Source organism: Nerophis lumbriciformis, linkage group LG04 (assembly GCF_033978685.3).
Source record: "Nerophis lumbriciformis linkage group LG04, RoL_Nlum_v2.1, whole genome shotgun sequence".
Lineage (NCBI taxonomy): Eukaryota > Metazoa > Chordata > Actinopteri > Syngnathiformes > Syngnathidae > Nerophis > Nerophis lumbriciformis.
Window position 1 is genome coordinate 14354802 of NC_084551.2, and position 17046 is coordinate 14371847.

Genomic DNA, 17046 nt, shown 5'->3' on the forward strand with positions numbered 1-17046 from the left:
GAAATTGTAACTAATATTGATACTGTTGTTGATAATATTCATTTTTGTTTCACTACTTTTGGATTGTTCTGTGTCTCCTTTCAATTGCTCTGTTTATTGCTGTTCTGAGTGTTGCTGGGTCGGGTTTGGTTTTGGAATTGGATTGCATTGTTATGGTATTGCTTTGTATTATTTTGTTGGATTGATTAATAAAAAATAAAAAATAAGATTTTTGAAAAATGAGAATCGATACTGAATCGTACGTGAGAATCGCGATTTGAATTCGAATCGATTTTTTCCCACACCCTTAGTATATACTGTATCGGCGTGGCGAAGTTGGTAGAGTGGCCGTGCCAGCAATCGGAGGGTTGCTGGTTACTGGGGTTCAATCCCCACCTTCTACCATCCTAGACACGTCCGTTGTGTCCTTGGGCAAGACACTTCACCCCTTGCTCCTGATGGCTGCTGGTTAACGCCTTGCATGGCAGCTCCCGCCATCAGTGTGTGAATGTGGAAATACTGTCAAAGCACTTTGAGTACCTTGAAGGTAGAAAAGCGCTATACAAGTATAACCCATTTATTTATCATTTATCTAACACATATACTGTCCACACTAGCACTATTATTGCATATGTTTCCAACATTTATTATTGCTACTTATATTCCTTATAGTGAACTGTCTTTATGTATATTCAGCATTTGTATTTTATTTATGACAGGTGGTAGATGGATGTTACAAAAGCAACACTATTGCAACAGTGAATGTGTTGCAAGTCACTGCATGGAGATAATGGCGTTCACATATATCCAGCAAAGGCCATCAACGTTTGCATCACAAACGTTTCAAAACATATTGCAAAAATATTTCACGTTAATGTTCCAATTAAAATGTTGAACATTTCCTTTCTTTAAAATATGCTCTTTTGCCCATGTCCAGAATTTAGGGACACCATTAGGAGTTAATGAAACCATACAGCCTGTTTACAAATATATGATGTATTGTGTAAATGGAAACCATTAATTAGAGGGCACAAGGTCTCTAGAATGCATAATTATGTATTAAGTTTAAGGCCTATACAGTAAAAACAAATGAAAACAGTAACCTGCAAAAGTTATCAGGCTTCAAGGTATTAATATATACCGTAATTGATTATTTGTAGCATTTGCACTTAATTTGGTGCTAAGAAAAGTCAACTGTAGCATTTTTATTATAATAAAGTACCAATAAAGCAACACAGGGACGAAGTTTTTATTGGACAGCTTACAATAATGTTTGGTGTGGGACTGTGAATCCTGTTAAGATTTAAAACCATACAACTTCAGTTCTTAGTGTTGACCGAGGCTTATTCTTCACTATTCAACATACATAAAGATTGCAAACCATTCATAATGTCCTGTTAGCTTCAGACACACTTAAAAAAAGAACATATTTACAAAGGGGAAAGAGATGTAAGGGGGATGATCACCTACATAGTTGCCTCTATAATGAGACAAGCCACTTAAACTCTTGGAATTTAGCGGTGGGAAAGCAGCCTCAGCGTCTGCTACGATGAGAGGGGGAAGTTGACCTGGAAAAGATGCATGAAACAAGTTAATAAATGCACCAATCACACACAATCCAGAGTGCAAAAAGTAGAGAAACAATATATCAGCTTTTCCCCATAATACAGTCTCAAATACACACTATTTACAAAAGACGTACTTAGGAGTCCAACCTGTAAAGGAACCATATATTAATTTATAATTTAACTGACTGCAGACGAGGTGTGAGCACTGCATCATGGCGGTAAGTCTCACAGGAATTAAATCTACACATGGTAGGTCACTTCCAAAACAAATTTTCCAGTAATTAATATTTTAATGTATTACAATGTTGGTTAAGATGGTTGAGGATAAATCACAATGACATACAATGACAACATAGAATGGGAATAGGAGAGAAAAAAAGGAATACTACCTTGATCGCGACTTAGACTTGTGTTTGCGGCTTGCCTTCTTACCAGACTTGTGAGATTTTTCCGTTGACCTGGAGCGACTACGTTTGGATTTCTTAGATTTCTTTTCCTTACTAACTTCAGGGGAAGGGGATCTACTAGAATCCGAGTCCGAGCGTTTCTTGCAAGTTTTGGCCGAGCCTTTTTTGCTGGATTTGCTATCATGCCGAGACTGCCTGTCACTCTGAGAGTCGGTATGAGAGTCCTCCTCTTTCTGTTTCTTTGACTTGCCATTTTCCTCTTTAACTAAAGAGTTGCTTTTTTCTTTAGTCCTTGCTTTGTCTCGCTTTCTTTCAGAATCTCTCTCCCTATCCATATCCTTCCTTTTCCTGTCTTTCTCATGGCTACGGCATCGATCTCGCTTCCTCTCTCGGTCTTTGCTGGAAGCTTTCTGTTTGTGTTTGCTGCTATGGCTACTGTCCCTGCGCTCCCTGCTTCTTTTCCTCTCCTTATCCTTCCCCCTGTCCCTGCTGCGACTGCGGCTGTCTCTCGCCCGAGCCCTGCCGCGGTCTCGATCTCTTGATCTGGACCTACTACGGCGACTCCTTCGTTCTCTGGAATCGCTACGGTCTTTCTTACGGTGCCCTGTTCTTTGCTCTGTGCTGCTTCTCCTCCTGTCCCGGATCTTTTCACTGCGACGTCTATGAGAACTGTGGCTGCGGCTACGCCTCCTCTTCCTACGGGGGGAAGAGGATCGAGTAGAACTACGAGAAGATGACGTTGGGGATGAAGAGGATGACCGACTGCTGCTGTGGCTGGAGGAAGAGCGAGAGCTGCTGCTGTGACCGTTGGCTGGGGAATTGCTGCCACCTCGGCTCGTTCTCTCTTTCCCTCTGCCAGAATTTCTGCCCTCACTACTCTCCAACTCACCACGGGACCTACGTCTCTCTACTATGGGCTCCACCTCCCTCTCTTTTATTTCCTCTTTGTGAGAATTCTCTGAGTGGATCTCATCATATTCACCCCTTTCTCTGCTTAATCGTTCCCTCAACATCTCATCTGCAGAAACACAGAAAATAAAAGTCCATTATGAGTAGATATGACACTTAATTTAAAAGTTTTAGTGATGCGCCAAAATTTCGGCCATCAAATTAATTTGCCTGTAATTGGCCCAAAATTGCCTTTTCAATTTTTGTATTTCAAAATACACAAGACCAGCGGGCAGTGATATACAAAACGTGTGGTATATAAATATTAGGAGGATAGTGGTGGCTGCTGCTCTTTAAAAGGGGACCTATGATGAAATTTTTCAGTCAATAAAATATGTTCTTTTCACCACCTTAAAACTTGACACAAACTGCCCTGCACACTAGTAACTACGAGGGTCGGAGGAAATATTTAACAACAAATCAAAGGTTGAAGTTACAAACTTGCCACCCAAACAATACTCTGTTTGTTGACAAGAACATACGGTCATGGAAGCACATTGAATCTATTTATTAAACAGAGGTAACAAAAACCAGTCAAAGATTCAAAAGAGCTGCTGTAAGAGCCAACAAACTGCCGCTGCTAGCCTGCTAAGCTAACAAAATGAGCTCAAGCTAAAATGCCCGTGGGACTCAGAATGAGCGTGGACTCACTGACGTCACTAGGCAACAGGCACCATCTTTTAAAAGCATGCACGCACACACTTTCTATGAAACTCCTCAACTGCTTTCTGCCAGATACTTGAAGTATTTTTTTATTTTAAAGTAATGCATTAATTACTTTCCCCAGAAACTAATTACCCGGTACATTTATTAAAGAGTAATTTATTCCGTTAGAAATTCAATTACTTTTTTGTTTAAGTAATGAGTAACTATAACTAAATACTTAAAAGTAATTTTCAGAACAAGGCCTGACGCACAGCATCATGAAGCAGTTGGCAGGTTGGTGTTCCTGGCTAAAATCTGTATGTCCTATAATAATGTTTACCTATAAAAACACCATTGTTAAAGGTTTATAATTTTCATGTTGCTTCTGACGTTTAAACATGTCCTCTTAAATCAGGGCACTTTTTCACATTTAGTTTTTTTTGTTATCTAAAGAATTGAGCATAGCTACATTTTTTCGAAGAAGATTGGAGATTATATTTGACTTTTCTGAAATTATTTTTTAGGGCTTTTTCTTTTTTCATATCTCAAAACACCTCTTAAGTTTGGATCCTATCATGCTAAACCTACTTTTCTTACTTAATAGTACCAGTTTTTGTGTATTTGGGATCCACATAAGTCCCGAAAATGCATAATGAAGGCATGGTGGAGATATTTATTTACTTCAATACATTTTTGATCCATATCACCCAGCCATACCCTAGTGTCACCGACAGCGCTAGCACAGTTTATCTGTGTTTAATTGAGCGTTGCACCGGTGATACTAATGAAAAAGCTAAGCGTACATCCCTGTATGTTATGAATTCCTACTTCCTACCAATTAACAGCAATAAACGAGGGATTACTGAAAATGCAATGGCAATAATAATGATTGCCATTACAATTTAATTTGGCATTTCGGTTTTTAGCCTTGGTTTTCTCATGTTTGGTTTTGGACACTACCGGTAATGTAAATTTTTGTGAATCCCTACTAATGTGTAACTAAAAGTCTTAAGAAATTAAACATTCACCGACAACATTTTAACATCTTACCACGTGCAAGCTGAGCGTCGTGTGCAAGTTGTTCTTGGTGCAGTTGCATTTCTCGCTCTTTGCGGTGGAAGGCATCCAGTTTCTCCCGGATACGATGGCGCAACTCCTCCTCATCTGTGTCAGACGATTCAGACCCTCGGGCGCTGCGGTCGTCCTCATCCGCACTCTCCTCCGAACCGTAGTCACCCAGCCCGCCTGCCACAATAGAACCCCCAAGTTTTTGAGTGTTGGAAAATGACAAGTTGTCAAATGTTTTGCATAAAAACACAAATCAATGTCTCACTGAACAGCACTAAATTCTTCACAACTTTTTTTTTTACATTTCACAATAGAAGACCTCAGAGCATTCAATACAACGGCTTCAAATCGTGTCTAATTTTATACAGCATGCTTCTAATAATAAAAAGCCAAAACTTCGGATAGTTGGGTGTTATCTTGGACACTTCCCCCCTCCCACAACCCTGTAAGCCCAGTCATTCTAGAATAAGATATTGAAATGTCCCTGCCCTCCCACCCACTGTAAAAAAATGGATACTCACTGAGACCAGTCAGAGAAGCCAGTGCACTTGACTGTGCCAGCTGTTTTGCAGGAGCTTTGATTCACATCAACAACAGGAACAACATGTTAAAACACATACGGCCATTCTCTCAAAGGCAAGAGTCGCTAGAGAAGGGATGGGGATCACAGATAAAGCTTCACTATTCACACCAGCTGCCACTGGTAACAGGATAAAAATATAACATAAAAAAATGGAGACAAGAGAGAGAGTTAAACTTCTGTCAAGACACTTCAAGTCAAAAAGTCGGAGAGGAGAGAAGGAACCACTCTGTACTAGTGCATCACATCGGTAGCTGCTGGGCAGCAGGACCTTAAGGGTTACGGGTCAGTGCAGGTTTCAAAGGCTCATTTCTCGATGCATTAGCAGAGAATGGTTTCTAAAAGCAAGTGATAGCTTTTTTTCTAACCAGGTCTAGTTATTGTGCACTTAAGATTGACTTCAGACTGAACTGTTTGCGTGAAAATCAATGATGTATTTGCTGGACAAGACAAGAGCAGACCTCGCGTTGCTTTGCGGTGGACTTCTTTTGCCACATGCAGGATTTCTTCATTGGTCACCTCCAAAAGGATCTCTGTGAGAAGAGTTTTTGTGATGATCATCTAAAGAATAAAAGAACGTCGGTCAGTCACAGCCACACTAATTTAAGAATATTTGTATTGTAAGACAGACCAGCTGGAATTCTTTTTCTTCGTCAGTCATTTCAGGCTCGCTTTCTTCTGCTGGAGGCGATGGACTCCGCACATAAAACTCTTTTTCTACGGAAGGCTTTTCTTCATAAATATTGTCTTCATCATCACTGTCCTGTAAAAGACAAGGCATACAAACAATCTTTGACCAGTTCATTACCTCAGAAATCCTTCAGCACATAACAAAATACATTGTTTTGGCAAAATAATTTTTAAAAATATGTTAAGAAAAAAACACTTACAAATTTACTTTTGCGCGGCATATGAGGCCCTTCACCATCATCAACCTTGTGCTCCTTGTAATCGTCTGACATTTCTGCACGCTCCTTCTCCATTCGCTCTTGCTCAAGTTTCTTCTGCATTTCCCTGTCCCTCTTTTCTAGTCCCTCTCGTATCCATGCAGGAAGTGTGCGCCTTTTTAACGCGTCTGAAAATGAGTGTTACACATAATACTACTTGAATACCATGATCGCATCTTTGCAGGTTTCAATGACTGACAGTTTGTCCAACAGGGTTGTGTGATTTAAACGTTACACAAGATAAATTATATAAATTTGGTCACAGATACAATCCTTATTTCGTGATAAGACACGTTGATGTCATTATTTAGCTGTGTCCTGCAAATTTAGGTTAAGTTTATTTCGAACATGTATTAAGTTTCAATACGATACATCACATATTATACACATTTTCTTTGACAGCAACCAGTGAACAACTGCATCCTTCTTAACACATCATAGCATCCTTGCCAGCAGATAACGTCCCTACACAGTGCAGTTTTTAAATGATTAATCCTAACCTGCAAGGGGGCAAATAAACTACATTTCTAACAAGCATCATTATCACTAGAGGACAAGAAATAGCTAAAACATGAGACACGATACACAAAGGATACAAAAAAAACCCAAAGCTAACCGCTAAGCTGCAGCTCGTGAACGTAAACAGAGGTGGGCGGATCGATACAAATATCAACAGTAACAACACCAAGTATAAATTCAGCATATTACCGCAGTAAAAAGATCAATATTTGATATGACCACATGTTTTGTTGATCGTTATTGTTTAAAAACTCAGGAAATATTAGCCAATAGTAGTTTTTGCTTTCGTTTTGCACAATTGACTATTATGAATTCTGTATGTATTAAAAGGGAATAAGGAAATAATAAAAAAATACTTAACATTGTTACACTGCCACCCTGTGTTTTTGTCAGATTACAGTTGTGATCAAAAATGTAATCATTTAAGATCCTGAAATTTTTTAGTATGAACATCGGTATGACCAGTACTGCTCCTGTGACTAATTGGTATAGGAACAAACCCACATTTGTAGTATTGCCCAAAACTAATGTAGAGTATTGAAACAACATAAGTGTTTAGTACATTTTAAGATAAGTGTAGAGATAACCATGTTACACCAGAGAGTAACCAGCTCTGAACAGTAAATTAGCAAGTACAAGAATAATAGTTAAGGGAAAATAATACACTCAGAAATTACCCAATATGTTACCAAATACGTCAGCAGCTAAGTTAGGAACTTTTGTAACCCACTTTGAAATGGTCCAATTATGATTTTTTGTAGTTGACCCCGAAAGGAATAAGCGGTAAAAAATGGATGGATGGATGGATATCAAGTAATTGATTATTATTACAAGATTTTGCAATATATATATATATAGCGATATAGATTATACGCCGTATTGCCTATCCCTATTTCACGTATATATTTTTAGTGTATAACTACAGAAAGGTAATTTAGACTTGCACAATGAATAATCAATAGGTAATTAAAAATAAATAATTACATTAAAAAATCCTAAAAATAATTTTCAGGAAACTTTTTGTTCTCCTTACCAAGTGGTGCTGGCGCTTCTTGTTTAATGGGAAGTCGGACGGGGGATCTGGTTCTTTCCCTAAAACCTGGCGGTCGGGCTTCCCGTCTGTTCTGAGGCGGTCCCTGCCAGTATGGTGAATGAAAGCCGGAGGGCGGCGGGGCAAAGGATGAATCAGGCCCATGTAGTCCATGCTGTTAAAAGACAGCACACAATCAAAGTGAGATGAAGTCAACATAAAATGACACCATGGATTGCTGAATTCTAGGTTGCTGTAGTCTTCTCGTTGAAAAGCAACAGCCAAAATTATTAATGAATAGGCTGGTTTTGTTTTTGCTTTAAAAATCTTAATTAATTAAAAAAAACAAAAAACAATACCAATCCATGCTGGATCCTCAAAATGTCAATAGATGCCTCTGAACCGCCTCAAGAAGGCATTGACTGATACACTTAGATGATGGGACTCGGTTAAGTTTCTATGGAAAACCCAAATGCTTTAACACTTTTTACTGTATCATCTGCATACCTGATAATCAAACTGGTTTATGGCCATGGGGGCCATGTCGTAGCTGTCGGGCTGTGCCCCATACCCATGGCTGTTCTGGGAGAAAACCCCACGATGCGCTTCAGAGTTGAACTCTCCGCTGTCCTGGCTGTTGCTATCTTCACTGGGGTTCACCACATCCATCGGCGCTGAACCAGGTGGGATCCAGGTTTGTTCCGGGGGTGGTGGTGGTGGAGGGGGAGGAGGCCGCGATGGCGGCCGGCTATGCATTCCCCATTCTGTTAATAACAAAATTACTTAATGAACAAAAATAGGGCAAAAAAGCATAATGTAACACAAATAGATTTGTCTTTGTTTTGTTTAGGGTTGCACAATTAATCAGTTAAATCAAAAAGAACAAAGCTTCGATTTATAAATTGTTGCAAAGGTTTTCCCCCAGCTTGCAACGTACAAGTGGTGGTGGGGCGTGGTCAACGTGATGTCATCATATAATTTAAAATCATTTTTATCATTAAAAAAAATATATATGAATTATCAATTTTGTTATAAATGTGCCTGTTACTAAACTACATATATACTTACATCATGTATATAACACCTCAATAGAGGTGTTTGGGTGTTTTTTTAAGGGCTTTATAGGTGGAATAGAGCGGCTCTAATAGGCTCCATTGTAAGCAGACTTTTGATCGCATTTATTTAATATTTAGAATGCAAAAAATAAAATAAAAATCAATTATCGTCATGTCTCTCATGATTGTGAACGATAGGCAAAATTCTAAAAAAGTGCAGTTCCCCTTTAAACAAGGACATTTTAGTACATTAAGATCGGATCAGTAACAGTCATTAATACCATAGAAATGCATAAACTGTAAGCCATAATCGTCAAAATCATATCAAAAGAAGGATTGCAATATCTTCAGTAGCATGTTATGAGCCTATGTCATATATTTGTTTCACCTTGTAAATCTAAACAATCCGTGCACGATATTCTAATTCTAATTCCAATACATTTTCTAGGGAGATGACAAACATTCCTAAAGGTTTTGAAAATGTGACTTAATGTTACGTTCTTGTGTAATTTCCATATGTATTTTATTTTGTTGAATTCTACAGGAGAATATTTATTTCGTAAAATTTGTTTTATTTTTTTAAGTTTTTTGTTTTTCTTTGCTATGTCCCTCTTAAGACCTCATTGTTGGCTTTGTAAGATCATGTTACCTCTAAACTAAACAAAATGTATGCAAATCCATCTGTTAGTTCTCTTTTTTTCCAAATAAGGTTTGATAACAGAACCCGATAAAGAACCAAATCGTTGAGCAGAACTAAAAGTGAAATCGGAACCGGAAAAATGCTGTCAATTTCCATCCCTATTTACAATGTACATAGAAATGGCCAACTCTTTCACTTTTAGGACAAGATCAAGGCTTCAATAATTTCGAACATATATCCTTACAATAACCACAAAATATAAGTGTTTCCTGCTCAGTGGCCTTGTGGTTAGAGTGTCCGCCCTGAGATCGGTAGGTCGTGAGTTCAAACCCCGGCCGAGTCATACCAAAGACTATAAAAATGGGACCCATTACCTCTCTGCTTGGCACTCAGCATCAAGTGTTGGAATTGGGGGTTGAATCACCAAAAATTATTCCCGAGCGCAGGGTGCCCCCCTAAAAAGGTTTTTACTGCAGCAAGCCCTGTTTCAAACTATTCGTTCAAATAAAATCAAAATGTGTTTAAAACTTTGGCTTTTGTATTTTAATGGTTTCTTTAAAAAGTGAGTGTGTGTGTGTAGGGACAAAAATACAATCGTACATTTTTTTTGTTTTGTTAAAAATATGAGTTTTTGAGGCCATATCGCCCAGGACTACTTCAGTTGGATGCATAAATAACATCAATACACACAAGATAGACCTAGTAAAGTACCGTATTTTTCGGAGTATAAGTCGCACCGACCGAAAATGCATAATAAAGAAGGAAAAAAAAAACACATAAGTTGCACTGGAGTATAAGTCGCATTTTTGGGGGAAATTTATTTGATCAAACCCAACACCAAGAATAGACATTTGAAAGGCAATTTAAAATAAATAAAGAATAGTGAACAACAGGCTGAATAAGTGTACGTTATATGACGCATAAATAACTAGCTGAGAACGCGCCTGGTATGTTAACGTAACATATTATGGTAAGAGTCATTCAAATAACTATAACATATAGAACATGCGTACATTTACCAAACAATCGGTCACTCCTAATCGCTAAATCCGATGAAATCTTATACGTCTAGTCTCTTACGTGAATGAGCTACATAATATTATTTGATATTTTACGGTAATGTGTTAATAATTTCACACATAAGTCGCACCCCCGGCCAAACTATGAAAAAAACTGCGACTTATAGTCAGAAAAATACGGTACCAATGATTGTCACACACACACACACACACTAAGTGTGGTGAAATTAACCTCTGCATTTGACCCATCCCCTTGTTCACCCCCTGGGAGGTGAAGGGAGCAGTGAGCAGCAGCGGTGGTCGCACTCAGGAATCATTTTTGGTGATTTAACTCCCAATTCCAACCCGTGACGCTGAGTGCCAAGCAGGGTCCCATTTTTGTAGTAGATGCGTACCTGGCTGCCACATTCGGCCAAAAGCAGGTTCACCCTGGAAGGAGCCATGGTTGCCCTGTGTAGGTGGTTCCAGACCCGGCATGTCCTGTCCATTAGGCTCAATTTTGGGATCTGCTCCTGTAGATTCCTTCTGCGCTATCCATGCCTGCGCCAGTGCACCCCAGTCCACCTGACCTGTTGAAAAAACAGAAAAACAAAGCATTTAAAATATTTGGTGGCGGTACAAAAATCAAACAGTACAGACATGCTTACTGACCCGGATCATGTTGGTGCTGGAAAGACTGCATCCATTGCTGCTGGCTAAGAGGCCACTGTGGCCAGGGTTGACCTCCCTGGTCCCACATTCCTCTCCGAGATATAATCTGGAAAGAGAGCAGTCTGAGTGATATAATAGATGACTCGCCGATTAAAGCTGATTTGACTGCGGGATTTTATTTACACGACAAGCGGTGGCGTCATGCTAATGTTAGCAACAACTGACATGCTAGCGATGTGCGGCTACATTTAACGAGTGAGTAAATAGTCATGTATATCAATATGTGCTGCAGAAGATATTGCACAGTGAATACAATAATGACAACAAACTAGCACAGCAGGCAGTTTGAACCCCAATCCCAAATAAGATACGTTCGGCAGCTAAGAAAGCTCAAGCATTAAGCTAACTAGATTAGCCCAAGAATGAAGGCCAACAGAGCCTCCCCGCGTCTATTTAGGCAAATACCTTCAATTCGAGCATCTCCACACCGCCCTGACAAGATACGCCGGAGTAAGCGCAAGATATACAAATGGATGAAAAACATTTTTACCTTTTCCGGACAATTTCTCTGAGGCGCTGGTGGTCCAAAATGGCGACCGTGCATGAGCAAGCTCTGCTTGTGATGAAGAGCAGCGACTGTGCGGCTTCCTGTCCGCTATTTCACAGCCACATTAGTGGCTCTAAAGTGTACCTTTGTGCTGCAGATTTTTAAAAGTCGCGGTAAGTGTCCGTTTGGGCAGCGATTATAGTGCAGTGTGCTGACAAATTGAAGAAAACGAGCAAACTTGCAACCATAACATTAATAACCACTCTTTTACAAAGTAGCTGTAATACGGCAGTGGTGTCTTAAGTGCAGCCCGGGAGCCAAGAACGACCGGTGGTTTGGAATTTATTGTCCCTCAAGAAATATTCAATTGTTTAAAGCCACATTGAAAAGAGAACAAGTTACAAGTTGAAATATTGAGTATATATATATATATATATATATATATATATACATATATAAATATATGTATATATATAAATATATATATATATGTGTGAAGTGAATTATATTTATATAGCGCTTTTTCTCTAGTAACTCAAAGCGCTTTACATAGTGAAACACAATATCTAAGTTACATTTAAACCAGTGTGGGTGGCACTGGGAGCAGGTGGTTAAAGTGTCTTGCCCAAGGACACAACGGCAGTGACTAGGATGGCAGAAGCTGGGATCAAACCTGGAACCCTCAAGTTGTTGGCACCGCCCCATATATATATATCTATATATATGTCATCTGCTGGTGTCGGTCCACTCTGTTTCCTGAGATCCAGGGTCAACGAGTCATGCTTCCTGCTGCTGACCTGCTCTATGGAGATGGAGATTTCAAGTTCCAACAGGACTTGGCGCCTGCACACAGCGCAAAATCTACCCGTGCCTGGTTTACGGATCATGGTATTTCTGTTCTAAATTGGCCCGCCAACTCCCCTGACCTTACTTAGCCCCATAGAAAATCTGTGGGGTATTGTGAAAAGGAAGATGCAGAATGCCAGACCCAAAAACGCAGAAGAGTTGAAGGCCACTATCAGAGCAACCTGGGCTCTCATAACACCTGTGCAGTGCCAGAAACTCATCGACTCCATGCCACGCCGCATTAACGCAGTAATTGAGGCAAAAGGAGCTCCAACCAAGTATTGAGTATTGTACATGCTCATATTTTTCATTTTCATACTTTTCAGTTGGCCAACATTTCTAAAAATCCCTTTTTTGTATTAGCCTTAAGTAATATTCTAATTTTGTGACACACGGAATTTTGGATTTTCATTTGTTGCCACTTCAAATCATCAAAATTAAATGAAATAAACATTTGAATGCATCAGTCTGTGTGCAATGAATAAATATAATGTACAAGTTACACCTTTTGAATGCAATTACTGAAATAAATCAAGTTTTTCAAAATATTCTAATTTACTGGCTTTTACCTGTATATATATTTATATATATATATATATATATCTACAGTGTATATATACATATATATATATATATATATATATATATATATACGCCTCCCTAGGGAGGTGTTTAGGGCACGTCCGACCGGTAGGAGGCCACGGGGAAGACCCAGGACACGTTGGGAAGACTATGTCTCCCGGCTGGCCTGGGAACGCCTCGGGGTCCCACAGGAAGAGCTGGACGAAGTGGCTGGGGAGAGGGAAGTCTGGGCTTCCCTGCTTAGGCTGCTGCCCCCGCGACCCGACCTCGGATAAGCGGAAGAAGATGGATGGATATATATATATATATATATATATATATATATATATATATATATATATATATATATATATATATATATATATACAAATAAACATACATATATACATATACAGGACAAGCCAAAAGTTCAGACTCACCTCTTTCAACACATTTTCTTTATTTTCATGATTATTTACATTGTAGATTGTCACTGAAGGCATCAAAACTATGAATGAACACATGTGGAGTTATGTACTTAACAAAAAAAGGTGTAATAACTGACATGTTTTATATTCTAGTTTCTTCAAAATAGCCACCCTTTACTCTGATTACTTTTTTGCACACTCTTGGCATTCTCTCGATGAGCTTCAGGAGGTAGGCACCTGAAATGATTTTCCCTTCACAGGTGTGCTTGAAGCTTGATAAACTGATCACTGTGAGGGAGTTGGTGGAGAGGAGGAAGGATACGGGGTTTAATGCAGGCCATCTTCAGCAACTGCAGACATTCTGTAGTTCAGAGAAGCAGTCACGGCAACATGCTCCTTCCTCTCCCTCTCATCACCCTATGCGGAAAAAAGTTTGGACACTTGTGTAATACAATATATAATTTTTGTTGTTTTTAGTAGTCTAGGACTGCACTGCATTTTTGCGGTTTTAAATACAGACAGTCATACCTCGGTTTTATATATTAACCCGTTCGAAAACCAAATCTACCTAAAACAAGGTACCATTGTTGGAGAGTAACAATGGTACTATTAATGGTAATATTCGCAGGGCTTAAAGAAGGGTTAGGGGGGAGAGGGTTTGGTACATATGCCCAGATTGTTTATTAGTTACCCTCATTAAAGGAATAATCAAAGCAACAATCAAAGCTTTTTTTAATCGATTAATCGTTGCAGCCTTAATCAGGACTATATGCTAATCATGCAGAGAGAAGGAATACGTATAATAGACTGAGGTTTTTTTAACCTCATGTACGTATTGTATTTTAATTGCAGTAAATGTTACTTTATCCACGCATTCAAAATAGGAAGCAATGTTTAATTTTTTTGATTAAGTATTTTTAGTAGGGCTGTCAAATTTATTGCATTAACTCGTGTGAATAATCACACAAAATATTGCATAATCATGCATAAGACAAGGCAAATACAATTCGTACACAAGGCAATTCAAAGTGTTTTTTCCATAAAATTACAAGGCACAATTATAATTAAAATAATCATAAAAATTATTATAGTTCAAATTAAAAACAAAACAAAATATTCACAAATACTAGTATTAATCCATCCATTTTCTACCGCTTGTCCCTATCAGAGTCGCAGGGGGTGCTGGAGCCTATCTCAGCTGCATTTGGGCGGTAGGCCATCCATCCATCCATCTTCTTCCGCTTATCCGAGGTAGGGTCGCGGGGGCAGCAGCCTAAGCAGGGAAGCCCAGACTTCCCTCTCCCCAGCCACTTCGTCCAGCTCTTCCCGGGGGATCCTGAGGCGTTCCCAGGCCAGCCGGGAGATATAGTTTTCCCAAAGTGTCCTGGGTCTTCCCCGTGGCCTCCTACCGGTCGGACGTGCCCTAAACACCTCTCTAGGGAGGTGTTCGGGTGGCATCCTGACCAGATGCCCGAACCACCTCATCTGGCTCCTCTCGATGTGGAGGAGCAGCGGCCTTACTTTGAGTTCCCCCCGGATGGCAGAGCTTCTCACCCTATCTCTAAGGGAGAGCCCCGCCACCCGGCGGAGGAAACTCATTTCGGCCGCTTGTACCCGTGATCTTGTCCTTTCGGTGATAACCCAAAGCTCATGACCATAGGTGAGGATGGGAACGTAGATGGACCGGTAAATTGAGAGCTTTGCCTTCCGGCTCAGCTCCTTCTTCACCACAACGGATTGATACAGCGTCCGCATTACTGAAGACGCCGCACCGATCCGCCTGTCGATCTCACGATCCACTCTTCCCCCACTCGTGAACAAGACTCCGAGGTACTTGAACTCCTCCACTTGGGGCAAGGTCTCCTCCCCAACCCGGAGATGGCACTCCACTCTTTTAAATGATAAATGATAAATGGGTTGTACTTGTATAGCGCTTTTCTACCTTCTAGGTACTCAAAGCGCTTTGACACTACTTCCACATTTACCCATTCACACACACACATTCACACACTGATGGAGGGAGCTGCCATGCAAGGCGCTAACCAGCACCCATCAGGAGCAAGGGTGAAGTGTCTTGCTCAGGACACAACGGACATGACGAGGTTGGTACTAGGTGGGGATTGAACCGGGGACCCTCGGGTTGCGCACGACCACTCTTCCACTGCGCCACGCCGTCCCTTTTCCGGGCGAGAACCATGGACTCGGACTTGGAGGTGCTGATTCTCATTCCAGTCGCTTCACACTCGCCTGCAAACCGGTAGGCGGGGTACTAATTCATATTAAAATCAAATAGTGTAGATAAAATACTTACAGTTGTCATGCACAATGAAATACAATTATTTTCAGCCTGGATCTGAAAGTTGAGGCTGGTCTCACATCTTCAGGAAGACTATCACAGATTTCAAGAGCATATAACTTAAACATAGCCTCGCCATGTTTTGTCCTGACTCTGGGCACCAGCAGGAGACCACTCGCTGAGCTCGAGATTGTTCATATGGTTCATATGTCAGAGATATACTTCGGCACAAGACTGTGAAGAGACTTGTACACAAGCAAGTAAAGTCTATTCTCTGAGCAACAAGAACTCAGTGCAGTGATTTAAGCACTGGACTATCCATCCATCCATCCAGCCATTTTCTACCGCTTGTCCCTTTCGAGGTCGCTGGAGCCTATCTCAGCTGCATTCGGGCAGTAGGCGGGGTACACCCTGGACAAGTCGCCGCCTCATCCCAGGGCCAACACAGACAGACAGACAACATTCACACTCACATTCACACACTAGGGCCAATTTAGTGTTGCCAATCAACCTATCCCCAGGTGCATGTCTTTGGAGGTGGGAAGAAGCCAGAGTACCCGGAGCGAACCCACGCAGTCACGGCGAGAACATGCAAACTCCACACATAGATACCCCGAGCCCGGGGATCGAACCCAGGACCTTCGTATTGTGAGGCACATGCAAAAAACCTTGCACCACCGTGCTGAAATGGTCAAATGAACTGAAATTCCAAATTTTGCTCCTGTCTGACATTGACTTACATTTATTTTTATATTGAAACCTTTTCTGCTGCATTTAAGTGGCATTGTAATTATGGTGTGTGAAAAGCAATGCCTCAGGCAATGTGTAGAGCTTTACATGAAGAGATGTGTTTAAGTTGTATTAATGCGTGCCTGGAGATGTGGCGTCAAGCAGTGATGATGTGGTGAGAGCAGCAAAAATGACACTACTGGTCGACATTGATGACAAATTTGTTTCTTACAAGTGTCTGCAAGTCTGAGGGGGGCGGAGAGGCGTCTTTTGTTAGCGGAGATTAACTCATGTCTAATGCATCAGCAGCATGTTCCTGAGCCAAAGGCCATTTTAAAAATAGACAATTTCAGAAAATATTTGCTCATTCGTTGGTGGCAGCTTGACAACCTGTTTTTATGTTCCAGCAGCATGACTTGTATGTCACAGCTTGTAGTAACAAGAAGATGCGCATGGCAATGTTTGTGGACGTTGCCCTTTTCCCAGATTCCACACCCACCTCCTCTTCACCAGCTTGCGACATGTTCCGGAGCAGTGCTGCTTTGCACCTGTCAGGCCACATCAGCGACGACAATGTGGCACA

General features: G+C 40.5%; 1 protein-coding gene across 1 annotated transcript; it reads right to left on the reverse strand.

The window, feature by feature from the left end:
- Nucleotides 1-1214: 1214 nt before the first annotated feature.
- Nucleotides 1215-11776, reverse strand: pnisr (PNN-interacting serine/arginine-rich protein). The gene is made up of 12 exons (XM_061949478.2): nucleotides 11607-11776; nucleotides 11057-11162; nucleotides 10801-10974; nucleotides 8199-8455; nucleotides 7695-7866; nucleotides 6086-6270; nucleotides 5827-5958; nucleotides 5657-5756; nucleotides 5137-5190; nucleotides 4598-4792; nucleotides 1937-2972; nucleotides 1215-1547 (listed from the first exon to the last, which is right to left on the reverse strand). The coding sequence occupies exons 1-12, from the start codon at nucleotides 11658-11660 to the stop codon at nucleotides 1514-1516; spliced, it is 2499 nt and encodes an 832-aa protein (XP_061805462.1). The 5' UTR covers nucleotides 11661-11776; the 3' UTR covers nucleotides 1215-1513.
- Nucleotides 11777-17046: the final 5270 nt, after the last annotated feature.

Excerpts from the sequence above, each read along its gene's own strand:
- pnisr (XM_061949478.2), bottom strand. The coding sequence starts at position 11,660 with ATGCACGGTCGCCATTTTGGACCACCAGCGCCTCAGAGAAATTGTCCG. Across the intron at positions 6,271-7,694 it reads AGAAGCGCCAGCACCACTTG|ACGCGTTAAAAAGGCGCACA; the intron begins GTAAGGAGAACA and ends ACTCATTTTCAG. Across the intron at positions 5,959-6,085 it reads TGCCGCGCAAAAGTAAATTT|GACAGTGATGATGAAGACAA; the intron begins GTAAGTGTTTTT and ends TGTCTTTTACAG.